This window comes from Bos taurus, chromosome 11, assembly GCF_002263795.3.
Source record: "Bos taurus isolate L1 Dominette 01449 registration number 42190680 breed Hereford chromosome 11, ARS-UCD2.0, whole genome shotgun sequence".
Taxonomy (NCBI): Eukaryota; Metazoa; Chordata; class Mammalia; order Artiodactyla; family Bovidae; genus Bos; species Bos taurus.
This window is the reverse complement of record NC_037338.1, coordinates 103,756,322-103,771,655: the sequence shown is the minus strand read 5'-3', so window position 1 is coordinate 103,771,655 and position 15,334 is coordinate 103,756,322. Positions and strand designations below refer to the sequence as shown.

Sequence of the window (15,334 nt, the reverse complement as noted above, 5' to 3'; positions counted from 1 at the left end):
CATGCAGCATGCACACGGAGGGTTTGAAGTGACTGCCCCGCCGTGTTTGTGGCCCAGCTTCTTCCTGGATAAGTCGGTCTCTGCTGACTGCTGGGGGCAGCTTAGTCCCTGCTAGGAACAAAGGGTTACCAGGCTCATCTGTTAGGAGAACCTTCTCGTGTTGGGGCTCCTGCCACTTGCCCTCAGAGTGACCCTTTCTCTCTGCCCTCCAGAGGGGGCTGGGAGTCCAGAAGATGCTGGGAGGATGCCCCCCGCCCCAGGGACCCCAATTGATGGGGAAGCCTGAAGGCCTAGCAGAGGGAAGTCGTTCAGAGGCCTGGGGTCAGGCCTCTGCTCGGGTGTGTGATCCTGCGGCCAGAGCGAAGGAGGGGCGGGAAGGACTTTCATTCTCACCAAGGTCGCAGGGGGATTTGCCGGGGGGAGTGAAGGAGATGGAGCTGTCTGGGGGTCCTCTCAGCTGTCCAGACTCTAAGGGCTGTGTGGGGGACACCATGGTCATTCCTGACGATGTCCCCCCGCCACCCAAACTTGCAGCCACGTCCTAAGACCTGCTGCCCCCCCTGCATGTCAGGCACCGTGCCATGACACGCCGCGTCCTGCAGCCCTCCTGGAAGGGCCTGCTGCCCTGTGCAGACCGGGGTCAGTGTCCCAGGGCCCGAGCCACTCCCAAACACCCTGAATGTATTTCAGCTTCACCAGGCGACGTCCCCAGTGGAGCGGGCCAGCCTGGGCAGGGCGGGACTCCGGGCCAGGGGCAAGGGGCAGAGCTGACCCCACGGGGCTGCCGACTGGGGAACCTGACCACAGAGGGGCGCCGTCTTTCTGGGTCACCAGTGTGTTTGAGGGCCCCAGGGCCGGAGGCTGGATCTGGGGTCCGGGCGGCTCTGTACCTGCCCCAACCCGGTGCCAACGGCGGGGAGGTTGAGTCGGGGCAGAGTGGGGCACCAGGCAGGGTCCGTCCCGGGCCGCTCCCGCTCTGACTGGCAGCGAAAGCTGGGGCTGTGTCCCAGTGACCAGAGCCCTGCTCTGCGTCCTGCCCAGACGGCAGCACCTACAGGCATCCCTGGCTCCCCAGGGGGAGTCCCTTAGAGGGAACCTCTAGGACAGCTCTCCATTCTCCATGCCCGCCTGGAATTACAGGGTCTGGGGTCTTTTGATGCAGACTCCCCCCCCCACTTTCTTAGGGGCCATTCCGGAAGGAGTGCCTTCAGGGCTATTACTAGCATTGATAAATATCACAGCCCCTGAGCTATTCCCAGACGGACCGCTGGTGAGTGCTGGCCGCTCTGCAGGGCCCTGCTGCAGGGGTGAACTCACCAGAGCTCACAATACCCAGGGGAGGGGGTGGGGTCCCTGGTTGCCCAAGGTTACCCTGCCGGCTAGGGCGGAGCTGGATTTGAACCAGCTCTCCTCCTGGGGGACCATGCCGAGCCCAGGGCCAGCAGACCGCAGAGCCCATGTCCTCCCCACCACACTGCCCTGCCGGGCTTGTCGAGCAGGTGATGGGAAGCCCGCTGGAGGTGGCCAGGTGGGGACGCTCAGGCCTTCACAGCGACCATTTCTGTGGTCAAAGGGGTGTGCTGAGCCTGTGCCAGGGAGCGGGATACCAGGCACGCTTCCCCGGACCAGTTCCCAGAAGCCGAAGTATCAGGGCCGAACCTCTCAGCCCCTCGTCCAGCTGCTGGTGACTTGCCCTGGGCTGGCTCCTCTCCTGTGCCCGGACCCTCAGGCTGACCCCAACACGGAGCTGAGCCTTGAGCCCGACACCAGTGTGCGGCTGAGCCCATGCCTGCCCCTGCCCACCCCCGGCCCTAGCCCCTCACATAATCCCCACTCTGGCCCAGGCCGAGCCTGACCCCAGCCCAGGCCAGCTCACCACGTACGGCAGCCACTGGCCCCGGTGCCCTAGGAGGACCGGGGTGGGCGTGCTGCCTGGGGGCCCAGCAAGAGCTGCAGGCCCGGCTCTCTGCTGCTGCATGACATGGGGTTATTATGCTGTCATGAGGTCACCCGGAATTCTCACCCTCCACTGAGGGTCAGTGCATTGGGAAGCCCCACCGTCCCAGGCTTTTGCCAGTCCAGGGCCTGGCAGCCCACTGCGCCCACCCCGTTTCCGTGACTGTCCTGAGAGTTTCCAGCATGGGCCAGGGGACCGGGACAGGCCAGCACCGGGAGCCAGGCAGCGGCCAGCTCACCTTGAGCTGGGGAGGACGCCAGGCGGCCGAGCATGAGGCTGTGGGCCCAGGGCTGCCCCGTGAAAGCACCATCTGGGCCAAGGGCAGGCGGTGACGGAGGCTCACTGGCTCCGCCTTCGCTCCCAGCCCTGCTGCCATGGCCGCCTTGGCCATGGTGATGCTGCCCGCCTACCGGGGGGACGTGATCCAGCCCCCCCCAAAGAGAGCCAGAGGCAGTGCCCCGTCTCCCTCAGGGCCGCAGGGGGACGGGCGTTCCGGAGGGCCAGCGCCAAGTCCAGGCCGTGTTTATGCCGACTCAGGTGCACGTGTCAGCTCGCGGATGTTGAGGTGCCGTCAGGGAGGTGGCCACGCCTTCCCTGGGGGGAGCCAAGGTGGTGTGGTGAGCGGGGTCACGGGCCAGGGTGCTTCTGTGTGCCATCTCCCTGAGTCTGTAAATTGGGCTGACAGTGGTGCCCACCCGAAAGGGGTGTGGTTGGGATCCGAGAGAGAGCGTCGCTGCACTGCCACCCATGGAGGGGGCTGCATTTTATTGGCCCCTCATCCCTTTCTCCAGGGATCGAACCCCTGGTGGCTTAGACAGTAAAGCGTCTGCCCACAATGCGGGAGACCTGGGTTCAATCCAAGGGTTGGGAAGATCTCCTGGAGAAGGCAATGGAAACCCACTCCAGTACTGTTGCCTGGAAAATCCCATAGACGGAGGAGCCTGCTGGGCCACAGTCCATGGGGTCGCAGAGAGTCGGACACGACTGAGCAACTTCACGTTCACTTTTCATCCCTGTCTCACTCTGAGACAGGAAAACGGAGCGGGAGCGTCCTGGAGACAGTGTGTGGGGACGGGGTACTGGAGACGTGTTGCTCAGCACCTCCACGTCTCTGCGCCTGACAGGTTGTGTCTGCCTCTCTCCCCCAAGGGAAGACAGGCTCTGCCCACTGGCAGCTGAAGATGACGCCATGGCGGCTGTGAAGTGGCCTGAGCCCCGCCGGCAGGCCGGCGCCCTGTGGGGATCTCCCGCTGCGGCCTGGTCTGACCACACTGAGGAGCCTGGCCGCCGGGGGCAAGTCTGCAGCGTCCCCATGTGGTTGACCGACGAGGAGGCCAAGGATGGGGACAGCTCCGTGTCGTCGGGCCGCCTCTCCGGCTCCTCGGGGGGCCACGAGTCGTGTACCCCTCCCCACAGGACTTGGACCGAGAGGGCCCCCCAGGTGCCGAGGCCACCGCGGCAGCCGAGAGAGAGCAACCCCCGGCTGGAGCAGCTGAGGGACAAGATCCGGGCCCAGGCCCAGCGGCAGGCCAGCTGCGCCTCGCTGGGCACCTCGACACCCTCCAGCGCCTCATACCTCTACAAAGCCCCCGCACCAGCGCCCCGGAGGAAGGCCCGAAAGCCGTCAAACCCCCCGCCAGCCCCGGCCTACCCAGGTCAGTGGGGCAGCTCTCTCCAGGGACAGGCAGGAAGAGGGGAGAAAGTGATGAGATTGGGCCAATGCAGGCCGGGCCCCGCCTGGGCTGGTGGCCCCCTGGGAGGCTGGGGCGGTGCGCCCCGCAGCCCTGGAGGGTCTCGGAGCCTGGGAAGCTGAGTGGAGACAGAGCCCTCCCGGGGCTGCGTGTGAGCTGGGTTTAAGCACGAGGAAGCATTGACTCATCCGGGACATGGAGACCGCCTGGTGGAAACAAGAAGGAGGGTGGGTGCAAGGGCAGGCACCTGGAGGCTGGAGGGTTTGCGAGGGGCATGGACAGGAGGAGGCCAGCAGGAGGCCCCCGAGGGGAGACTGCACTCAAACCAGGAGCTTTTGAGCGGCGGCCAAAGGAGGACCTTTCCTTGGACACTTCTGCACGGCCTCACCGTCCTCACGATGCCCCTTCTCCTGCTGCACCAGGCTCAGGCAGACTGTCTGCGCTGTGCTCAGTCGCTCAGTCGTGTCCGACTCTTTTTGACCCCATAGACTGCAGCCCTCCAGGCTCCTCTGTCCATAGGAATTCTCCAGGCAACAATACTGGAGTGGGTTGCCATGCCCTCCTCCAGGGGATCTTTCCAACACAGGGATTGAACCCAGGTCTTTCGCATTGCAGGTGGATTCTTTACCAGCTAAGCCACCAGGGAAGCCAAGGCCTTGGACATGGACTCCGTAGTCCACGGGGTGGCAAAGAGTCAGATGCAAATGAGTGACTCACTTTTACTTTCACTTCAGGCATCCTGAGTGGAACTGAAAGTGGAGTTGAAGAGAAGGCAACCCCTGGCCAGGGGCGTGAGGCCTCCAGGGTCTCCCTGAACCAGATCTCAGGTGAGTGGCCCTGTGGCCAGCCATCCCAGCACCCCCCACCCCCCTGGACACACAGACCAGGGGTGGGCAGCATGGTTATGGAGCCAGCAGTCTCCAGGCAGCCTCTCTCTCACTCTGTGGGATTGGCTCTGTTACCTCCCCTCACCGAGGAGGATACTGAGGGTCAGAGAGGACCCCAGCTGTGAAGGGCCCAAGCAGGGATTTGCTCTCAGCCCACCATTCTCTAGAGCTCACTTTCCAGTCACCAGGGAAGGAATCCAGATGGGCTCTGCAGGGCAGGCTGGGGCTCAAAGCACAGGGGCCCTGGGCAAGAACATCTGCTGGCTGAGCTGCTCTGCACAGCATGGTCACAGGCCGGCCACAGTCTGGGCTTGAGGCCGTTCAGCTCCCGTCAGCTCCTGGGCTTGCCGGTCTGTTCTGCAGGCAGAAGGCATTGCTAACCTGTCCCACAGATGACCTTGCCCAGCCTGGGAGAAGCTGAAGGGTCGACACTAGGCTGGCAGACTTCCAGATGGGGGAGGAAGGGTCCAAGGTCCCAGAGAACCAGTAGACTCTGGCTCACTCAGCAGGTAGGAGGGGTGAGTCTGAGTTGGGGTGAGTCTGAGTTAGGGTGTGGGGGGCGGACTGGAGCTGCTCCCAGGGCTAAGGAACCTTGGCATCACCGCCGTAGGATAGTTGGAAGGTTCTGGGCAGGGAGACCTCGGCAGGTCTGGGCATTGACTGCTTCCTCAGTTTGTGGGGTGGGCACCGGGTGGAGGGGCCGTCTCTATAGTCCAGCAGGATTCTGGAGACCCCAGAAAGGGGCGGGGAGAGGGCTCAGGAGCTGAGGTCAGGCTGCCCTGGAGGCCCGAGGCTTCGGGGGTCTCTGGCCAGGGTTTTTAAGAGTCAGGCCCTCAGGGTTCCGTCACCTATCCTAGCAGTGCTGTGGTGGGTAGGGTGGGATGAGGGTTGGTCGACATTTGAGTCTACATCCTCTGGCTGGCAGCCACAGACCCGCTTCCGGTCTGCCCAGCCAGAGGTGCAAGCCAAGTGCAGCCCCAGGTAGAGTGAGGGGTGCCAGCCGTGTGAAGCCAAGAAGCAGAGCCTCTCTCTGACCCAGCTCTGGCCTGATCATGGACCCTGGCGGCTCCCCGGAAGTGGCGGTGGCCCGCGTGAACTCCCTGGTCTCTCCCCTTGGGGATAAAGGACCTCGATGGCCTTGGCTCATCCCACAGGTCATTGTCCCCGTCCCCCCACACGGAGGCTGCTGGGGCCTCTCGGCTAAAATCACGACCCGGCCATGGTCTCTCAGGGAGCTCAGTGCCCAGTGGCATCAGTCACCAGCCCCTCCTCATTTTAGAATCCTCTGGAAGCAGGGCATGGGTCAGGGCCTGGTCTTTTTTTTTTTTCAATTGTGGCAAAATACACATAAAGTTTAGAGATGAAGATTTGATCACTAGATTGGGAAGATCCCCCTGGAGTAGGAAATGGCAACCCACTCCAGTACTCTTGCCTGGGAAATCCCATGGACAGAGGAGCCTGGCGGGCTACAGTCCGTGGAGTCTTAGAGTCGGACACAACTACACACACACTGAGTTTACCATTTTTACTATGTTTATGTACAAAGTTACTTTGTTTCCAGGGGTTTGACCCCTCTAGGGACTTCATATGAGTGAAATCCAACGGGGTTTGTCCTTTCGTGAGAACCTAGGGCTCAAGGCTGCTCCTGTCGAGGCCGGAGGGACGGGCCAAGGCCAGGACCCAGCTGCTCTGCAGAGGCCTGGGAATCCCTGGGGCCTGACTCCTCTCTTGGCATGCTCCCCAGGCCTCCTGGGGACACGCTGGGCTGGGCTGGGCCGGGCCGGCTCTCACGGCTCACCAGCTGGGTGGCCGTTTGGTGTTTCCCAGATGCCGGCCCCACCCAGCAGGGTACAGAGACGAATGAGGCCAAACAGAGCGGGGCCAGGCCGAACACTGGCCTTTGGGCAGCCGGCCCCTGTGCCTGCTGCGGGACTTGGTTCTCCTGTCCCTGCCCATCCAGGTGGGGCAGCCCCGCCGTGCCAAGGCCCCTCTGGGTCTGGTGCACACTGCTTTCCCTGAACGTTCAGGAAACTAAGATCATGGCTTCCGATCCCATCACTTCATGGCAAATAGATGGGGAAACAGTGGAAACAGTGGCTGACTTTATTTTTCTGGGCTCTAAAATCACTGCAGATGGTGACTGCGGTCATGAAATTAAAAGACGCTTGCTCCTTGGAAGGCTTGTCTATGACAAACCTAGACAGCATGTTAAAGAGCAGAGACATCACTTTTCCAACAAAGGTCCGTATAGTCAAAGCTAAGGTTTTTCCAGTAGTCATGTACAGATGTGAGAGTTGGAGCTTAAAGAAGGCTGAGTGCCGAAGAATTGATGCTTTCGGATTATGTTGCTGGAAAAGACTCTCAAGAGTCTCTTGGACTGTGAGGAGATCAAACCAATCAATCCTAAAGGAAATCAACCTTGAATATTCACTGGAAGGACTGATGCTGAAGCTGAAGCTCCAATATTTTGGCCACCTGATGCAAAGAGTTGACTCACTGGAAAAAACCCTGATGCTGAGGGAAGGAGAAGGAGGCAGCAGAGACTGAGATGGTTAGATAGCATCACTGACTCAATGGACATGAATTTGAGCACACTCCAGGGGATAGTGGAGGACAGGGAGGCCTGGCGTGCTGCAGTCCACGGGGTCGCAAAGAGTTGGACACGACTGAGCGACTGAACAACCACCTCTCCCCGACGAGCCGATGTCCCATCTGGCTAGCTGCCTGCCACAGCTTTGCTTGTGGGCCTATCCAGTCATTTATTCACTCAACAAACACAAGTGCTGTGGGCCAGCTCGCATGCCAGGGGCTGTGCTCAGGGGCTCTGGGGGCTGGTGCACGGTCAGGGCTGTGAGGGAGGGTGAGGCGAGCCCAGCCCTGCAGGGGATTTCCCCGGGGGGCAGGGGGCGGCATGCTGGGACAGTCAGGGGCTGGAGAGCAGGCTGATCGTGTGCTGTGTCGATACTCAACCTTCTCTCCCTTGCCTCCTTCTCCTCCTCTCGGTGAAGCTGCACAGGAGAAAACCAAAAGGATGAAAAGTAATTCTTGCAAAACAGAGAAGGCACCCAAGCCGCCTGCCCCTAGGAGAGCTGCCAAAGACACAGGTAGGGTTGGCCCCCGCAGGGCCCGGCAGGGGTTGGGGACAGAACGTTAGGGTCCAGGCTCAGGAGGCGGGCGTGTGGCTCGTTTCCAGAGCCCAGACAGTGGGTGCTGCACTGGCTGCTGATGGACGTGCTTGCTTTCTCGTGACTCGGCATCGCCGGACAAGCCGTGGCCATTTTGCTGCCATCAACGGCGGGAAGCGTGACTGAGGGATGAGTCTCCCTGTCGCCTGGTTTGGAATGTAGACACTAGGCAGTGAGCCCGGGAGGCCGGCTTCCCCCTGGGGTGCCTGGTGGGAGGAAAGGCCAGGCAGTGCCCACCTCCCACAACCCCTTGGGGAGGATGCGTCAGCTGCCTGGGGGTTCTGTGCAGGGGTCGTGGTGGTGCTGGGCCGCTCAGTCGCAGAGAAATTCCTAACTCAGAAGTCTCCCCTGAGGGTGGGTCTTGAGGTTGTGTCCAGCGAAGACCCAGCTGCCCAGCTGGCCGGTTCGTGGGGTGAATGAGCTGGATGTGGGCTATGGGGAGCGGAGCGGGCAGCCTTCTTCTGGGCCTGCCTTCAGAACAGCCTGGGTGGGATGGGGTGACACGCTCAGGGCTGGGCTCCCTCTTCCCGTGTGTGCCAAGCACGCAGGCAACACCGGCTCATGTAAGTCCTCACAGCTCTCCTCGGAGGCAGACAGGCTTGCTCCCATTTTGTAGATGAGGAAACCGAGGCTCAGTTTCCTGCCTGCCTGGGGTCACACGGGCCAACCAGGCTTGGCTGTGGCCCTGTGCTCCCTGCCTGAGAGAGCCCAGCTGTGCACACTTGGACCTGCGCCTGGAAACCTGCAGGCCCACCCTCAGGGCCTGGGCTCTGGGACCACCGCACCACAGACTTTGGGGACACCAGTTGAGAGCCCCCCCAGGTGGGGAGAGCCCTGGGGGGCTGAGGTCTGCTCTGTGGGGACCCCGATCTTGCTCAGAGTCAGCAACACTGGTGTTGGCACTGTTTTTCAGCATCTCTGTGCCTCAGTTTCCCCCGGGCACGATATCGCAGTCCTGGAGGGGAGTGCCAGTGTGAGGTCTGCCCATGTCTTCAGATACCTGCCTCTTCTGCCCTTGGGCAGACCCACAGTTCCAGCGGGCTGAGTGACTGTCCTCTGTGCCTCAATGGAGGTGGGCCCAGAGCAATGTGGGGGCACGTTGGCGAAACCTCCACTGGATAGAGTGAGGGGTGCCAGGAGACAGGCCACCGAGCAAGCACAAAAATAACAATTTTCCGCATCATGTTCCCCCTGCTCCTGGACCGTGGGGTTTGTTTTATTTTAATGGCTCCTTTGAAAAATGACCTGCCTTCTCCCTGACACTGGGTCAGAAGGGCGTGCCACGGGCTGCATTCATCACCGTGACCGCCGCGCCGCCCTGCCGGAGCTGACCATTAGTCTCTGTCAGTGACGAAGTCACAGCTGGGCTAAGAAGAGATGAGTCTGGGTTCAGAGGTCAGAGCCACAGGACTTGGGAATTGGATGAATTAGAAATTTGCTGTAGTTAACAAAAAATTAAATCACAATAGTTATAAAATATTCATCCATCCGGGCTGAGGGAAAATGAAGCCCGATATTTAATTTCAGATTATAGCACCTTACTTTGCATTTTTTATCATAGATTAGGTTGGCCCTGGAACTTTGACAGGGCACTTGGGGACTTCATCCATTTCCACAGATTAAAAATCCTCTCGTAAAAAAATTAATTGCCATTAAACGGCTCTGCGGAAGGAAAAACGTGCCCACCAGGGCCCATTTATTGACCTGGACCCCTCTGGCCGGCTAATGGGGAAGCCAGTGATGTCGGGGCCTGCGGGTGGGGGTGCTCAGAGGGGCCTGCGGCCCCCTCCTCACCCAGCGTGGTCCCTGCTCAGGGCCCCACCCAGTGAGTGTGGCCTTTTTCGTGCAGAGCAACAGCTTTGGGATTCAGGATGCAGGACCCTCGCTGGGGAGCCCACCCCCCAGGTCCCCCTCATAGGTCAAACGCGGCAGGCAGGTGGGCAGTCCCGGGCTCAGCCCTGGTCAGCAGAAGCCTGACCTTTCTGGGAAACTTCTGCAGTGGGGGTGACTGCTTCTCTTTTTCATCCTTGTGGAGAGATGCGTACAGATGGGGAAATTGAGGCACAGGCAAGTGGTCACTTGCTCAAGGCCTGTGGCTGGAGAATGGAGGAGCGGGGATTTAAATCCATGTCTTATGGCTCAGCTGGTAAAGAATCTGCCTGCAATGCAGGAGACCTGGGTTCGATCCCTGGATCGGGAAGATCCCCTGGAGAAGAGATAGGCTACCCACTCCAGTATTCTGGCCTGGAGAATTCCATGGACTGTCTAGTCCATGGGGTCACAAAGAGTTGGACACAACTGAGTGACTCTCACGTTTTCACTGGTTGGACAGGGGCTTCTCAGGTGGTGATGTTGGTAAAGAACCCACCTGCCAATGCAGGTGGGCCCGATCCCTGGTCGGGAAGATCCCCTGGAGAAGGGAATGACTTCTCATTCCAGTATTCTGGCCTGGAGAATCCCAGGGACAGAGGAGCCTGGCGGGTTATAGTCCATGGGGTCGCTGAGAGTCAGACAGGGCTGAGAGACTAACACTTTCCCTTTCCTGGGACTCAGGACACCAGCGCTCTCCGCCTCCGCTACCCCAGGAGCCTGGGGCGGAGGGCGTGGTCGCAGAGGGGGGCGTGTCTTGGAGGACTCTTCCAAGGGCGTGGCTTTGCAGAGGGCGTGGTCACGGCCTCGCTCCTTCCTGGGGCTTGGCCTCTAGGAGGCGTGGCCTCTGGGGGCGTGGTCTGCGTCGCCCTTCCCTTTCAGGGAGCTCAGTGCTCAGGCCTGTGTCCCAAATCTCAGTCTGGGCTGGGGAGGGCGCCGAGTCTAGGGAGCAGGGTGTGCTAGGTGGGTGATCTCTGCGGTGAGGCGCCCTCTTCGAGCAGAAATGCCCCCAGGACAAGTCTTGGTCTGGGTAGTTTTGTTTTCCTGGGGCGCTGCCTGGGCTGGCTCCCTGCCGTGTGTGTGTGTGTGTGTGTGTGTGTGTGTGTGTGTGTGTGTGAGCGTGTGTGAGCGTGTGCGTGAGTGCTCAAGGTCAGCCACTGCTTCTGCCTCTGCCTCTGCCAGGGCCCTTATGGTTGGGTTTGTGATGATGGTGGGGCTGCTAATGGCATTTGGTGAGGGTGATTTGGGATTACGAAGTAAAACCTTGATAAATGATGTTTATGACGTGATGGCATTTATTAAAGAAAGTGTTTATGTTTGGGATGTGGCAGCTGTCTGTTTCCACACACTGTCCGGGCCCCTCATCCTGCCGCCCTGGGTGGCTTTGCTGCCACCAAGATCTTAGCTTTCTCTGCCCAACAAAGCCTGGGCTGGGGAGGGCGAATAAAAAAGCCAAATAGAAACAGATGGAGCCAGTTTGTTTGGAGGAAATGGAAGGGTGGCTTTAATCCTCCGTGGGAGGAGGCGGGGAACACAGTAGGTCTGCGCCTCGAGAACTGTGCCCCACTTCCATGAGGAATCTGGGGATCGCATAGAGGAGGGCTCACAGTCAGGGGTCAGTGCTACGGAACAGAGACGTGAGGATCCTGTATTCTTCTTCCTGTTCCTCTTGCACTGTTTCAAGACCCGTCACAGGCTGGTGTCAGTAGCCCAGTGGCTGGGCCCTTTGTCCTTCGTGTGTCGTACTGTGACCTCCTTCCTGTAATGCAAAAAGAGACCTCCGAGAGGTGGTCTGCAAAAGAGTGCTGTAAAGGGGAGCACCAGGAACAGGAGGTGATCAGCACAGCGTTAAAGGATAGTAGGGCTTCCCTGGTGGCTCAGACAGGAAAGAATCTGCCTTCTGCGCAAGGGACCTGGGTTCCATCCCTGGGTCAGGAAGATCCCCTGGAGAAGGGAATGGCAACTCCCTCCAGTATTTTTGCCTGGGGAATCCTGTGGACAGAGGAGCCCCGTGGGCTACAGTCCATGGGGTCACAGAGTCAGACACGACTGAGCGACTCACACTGTAGGATAGTAGGTTCAGAACGAGCTCCTGCGGAGTCAGAGGGCAGAAAAGCAACCTCGGTTACAGACTACAGGCTAGGGACAGCTGAGAACGCGGAGTGATCACGCCTGCTCACTGTTCTCTTCATCTTCTTTGTTCTCAGGAAAGGAAAGAGAAGTTCAGCCTTCTATTTCCCCTTTTCTCGGCAACAGCTTCCTTGATTCCCACCCTGATCCCCGCTCTCACCAGATTAAAAACAAATTAGTTTCCTCTGGTTCAGGGCAAGTGATTACCGACAGTGCCGCCCCTGCCCTGCGAGCTCTGGGTGTGCGAGCGATTGTCTTTGCTTCTGACCAGCCTTTACAGAGCGCGTGCGGTGCTCGAGGGCCTGCGTTCTGTGTTTTACAGAGAAATCCATAGGGAGTACGTTTTATTACCCCTGAGGGCCAGAGAAATCGGGTCACACGTCCAGGTCATCCTGAGACTCAACTTTGCCCAGGATGCTGGCTAATGGCTGGGGTGTGGCCCCGCGCCAGAGTGGCCTGGACCCAAGTGTTTTCACCCTGTCCCCTCCAGGAGCGTGTGACCTGGTCTCCTGGCTCTGTGAGGAGCTGCCAGCCTTCCCCTCTGGGCCGGCACGCGGAGGGCCCCGGGCACTTGGCTGTATATGTGTTTTCTCTTTAAGATTCTGAGTTGGTGGGTGTTCATGCCTGGAGGAAAGGACAAGCCCTGGTGAGGGTGTGCTGGGGCCCCCGCCCGCCCTCCCCAGGCTCCAGAGCAAGATCCCCTCGAGAGACCAGGCCCCCGTCGCAGAATTAGGTACCTCGTGCCTCCGCCTGGACTCTGCTCCGCTCCGTGTGGCATCTTGGGGGTGGGCGCCGGGGTAGAGACGCCCAGGCGGCAATGGCATTGGGGTGCAGGTGTGGCACCCATTCCCCCGGAGACCTGTCAGACTCCCACCAAACCCACCAGCATACAGGGGCTTCCGGGACTCGCTGCATTTAAAACAAAACAAAAAGAGGGTTTCTGTCCCTGAGAAGCAAATTTCTGCTCCTGGAAGGCAGGGCATGACCACCAGGCTGTCCTGACTTAGAGAATGCAGGCCTACAGCCACAGTGGCTCCCAGCAGACGTCTGTCACCCGCACCCCCCGACACACATACTCAGTTTTCGACATGTTCAGAGAGGGTGGCTCTGTGCCAGACGCCTGGGCACAGCTGTGAGTCACCCAGACGTGGCATCTGCCCCCAGAGGGCTCCTGCGAGTGGATGTTGAGAGCAGAGCCAAGATGGGGGGTCTCTAGGGGGGCTCTGCGCCTCCTGGCAACCCCGCGACTGCCTGTCTTTGCAGATCACGGGAAGAAGGTTGGAGCCACTGAGAGCTCCCCTGTCCACCCCCAGACGCCAAGTCCAGCCTCTGTCCACAGTGACCTGCAGATGCCCTCGGACAACGTGCCCACCCTGGCTTCCCGCGATCCACCCGTGAACGTCCAGGCTGCTATGGCCGTCCTTCGAGACCTCCGCCAGCAAATCCAGGCCGGGCTGGAGCTGGCCCGGACTCGCCACACGAGCCGAGGACTGGAGCTGCATGGCCTGGCAGGGAGGAGGCGGCCAGGCCCCTGGAAACCCCCAGACGTCAGGGGTGCCTTCTGGAAGAGCCCTGGGGCCCCGACGGACAGGCTGCCCACCTCTGAGAGGGCTGGGAGCCTCCCTGCTGCACAGCGCTGGAGCCCTGTGGCCGGGTGGGAGTCCTATCCACACAGGACCTGGGTGGCCCCAGGACGGGACACCTCCTTCCAGAGATGCGTGAGCCCCACCGAAGGGCCGAACTCCTTCCCGCAGCGGCCCTGGAGCGCCTCGGCCAGGCAGGCCTCCTGCCCACCAAAGACCTGGGCTTTCCAAGGACGAGACCCCTCCTTGCAGAGGCCTGGGAGCCCCCCCGAAAGGTGGGTCCCCTTCCTGCAGCGGTCCTGGAGCGCCTCGGCCGGGCAGGCCTGGGGTCCACAGAGGGCCTGGACTGCTTGTGAAGACCCGGCAGACCCCGCCCCGAGGCCATGGAGCCCTCTGGAAAGGCCGAGCCAACCCACCTGGCGGCCCTGGAGCACCTCCTTCACACAGGGGCCCAGCCCCCTGTATCAGGGCAGGGGTCCCCTGCGGACCCCCTCAGGGGCCAAGCTCGCCTGGCCGAGGCCCAGCCAGGGTGCCCTTCGGAACGCGCCTGAGAAGGAGAATGAGGTGCGGCCACCTCGGCCTTGCCCCAAGCCCCGGGGGGCCCTGGGCCCCCTCCACGGCTCCGAGTCCCTGCGTGAGTTCATGCGCCAGAAGACTGCAGCCTGGCGGCGGCAGGCCCTGGAAGAAAAGGCCTCGGCCATGCGCTCGCTGGAGCTCAGAAACCAGAGGCTGCAGGGCGCCCACAGGAAGCAGAGGGAGGCCGTGCTGGGCAGAGCCGTCCCCGTGGTCTCCCAGACGACCCCCGGCATCGTGACCTTCGTCCCGCACGCGGCACAGTCCAGGGTATGTGGCAGCTCAGACACCCGGCTCCCCTGGCCTCCATGGGGCTTTGCGGGGACCCCATTGCCTCTGTCTCTGCCCGCCCTCCCCCTAGAAGGGACCAGCCTGTGATTCCCGCGGAGGCCGGGGCCAGCTCCGAGGCTGAGACAGGGTCTGGGGTCTTGTGGCTGGGCTGGGGCTGACAGCATCCCTCTTTGCTTTAGGATCTGGAAGCCGCCGCCGGGCCGGGGGCGCCGGTGCTGCAGTGGAGCAAGGTGACTTCCGGTATGGTACTGGGGGACCAGGAGGCCCCGGGCAGGTGGGTGTGAGGGGCCGGGGCTGGGCTTCCTGGGGGGCTCTCCTGGGCAGGGGTTGGCTTGCTCTGTCCAGAGCTGCACAGAGCCTGTGATCAGGGCTGCGTTGGTTTCCACTGAGGTGAGATTGCTGTTATGTAAAGTTAACGTTTATAAGCTGAGCTATTCAGGGGCCCTTAGCACATTCACAATATTGTGAAACCAACCACCACCTCTGTCTAGTCCCAAAACATTTCATCACCCAAAAGGAAACTCAGTTCCCATTCTCAGGCACCCCTCCACTCCTCCCCTGAGCCCCGAGGCCCCTCCATTCCTCCCCTGAGCCCCAATCTGCTGTTCATCCTTATGGATTCACCTGTTCTTTCTTTTTTTCCCCCATGTACCGTACAGGAGGTCCTTGTTGGTTATCCATTTTAAATACAGCAGCATGTACATGTCCATCCCGAGCTCCCTAACTATCCCTTCCCCTCATCTTTCCTCCGGGCAACTGTAAGTTCATTTTCTGAGTCTGTGCGTCTCTTTCTGTTTTGTAAGTAAGTTCCTTTGTGTCATTTCTTTTTAGATTCCTCATATGAGGGATGTCACACGATATTTCTCCTTCTCTGTCTGACTGACTTCACTCAGTGTGACAATCTCTACGTCTATCCCTGTTGCTGCAGGCGGCATTATCTTATTGTTTCATGGCCGAGTAACATTCCATCGCATATACCTACCACATCTTCTTTATCCATTCCTCTGTCGATGGACACCTAGGTTGCTTCCGTGTCTCAGCTGCAATGAACACTGGGTTGCATGTATCCTTTTGGATCACGTTTTTTTTTTCCAGATAAATGTCCAGGACTAGGGTTGCCCAGGACTATGCTATGCCCAGGACATAGGGTCATATGGTAGCTCTGTTT

The 15,334-nt window shown here is 60.3% G+C and overlaps 1 protein-coding gene across 10 annotated transcripts in view; it reads left to right on the top strand.

Moving 5' to 3' along the window:
* The window catches only part of CCDC187 (coiled-coil domain containing 187), a 52,839-nt gene that overhangs the window by 4,469 nt on the left and 33,036 nt on the right, over positions 1–15,334 (top strand). For 7 of the 10 annotated variants that reach the window (XM_059891884.1, XM_059891883.1, XM_059891881.1 and 4 more), the window contains exons 1-6: positions 1,556–2,522; positions 3,107–3,612; positions 4,383–4,475; positions 7,544–7,639; positions 12,983–14,145; positions 14,346–14,440. In XM_059891884.1, coding sequence (XP_059747867.1) covers positions 2,332–2,522; positions 3,107–3,612; positions 4,383–4,475; positions 7,544–7,639; positions 12,983–14,145; positions 14,346–14,440 — 2,144 coding nt within the window. In that variant the 5' untranslated portion in view covers positions 1,556–2,331. Of the gene's footprint in view, positions 1–1,232; positions 1,529–1,555; positions 2,523–3,106; positions 3,613–4,382; positions 4,476–7,543; positions 7,640–12,982; positions 14,146–14,345; positions 14,441–15,334 lie in introns of those variants that run through there. The other 3 variants (XM_024999633.2, XM_059891886.1, XM_059891887.1) reach the window with 3 other exon arrangements.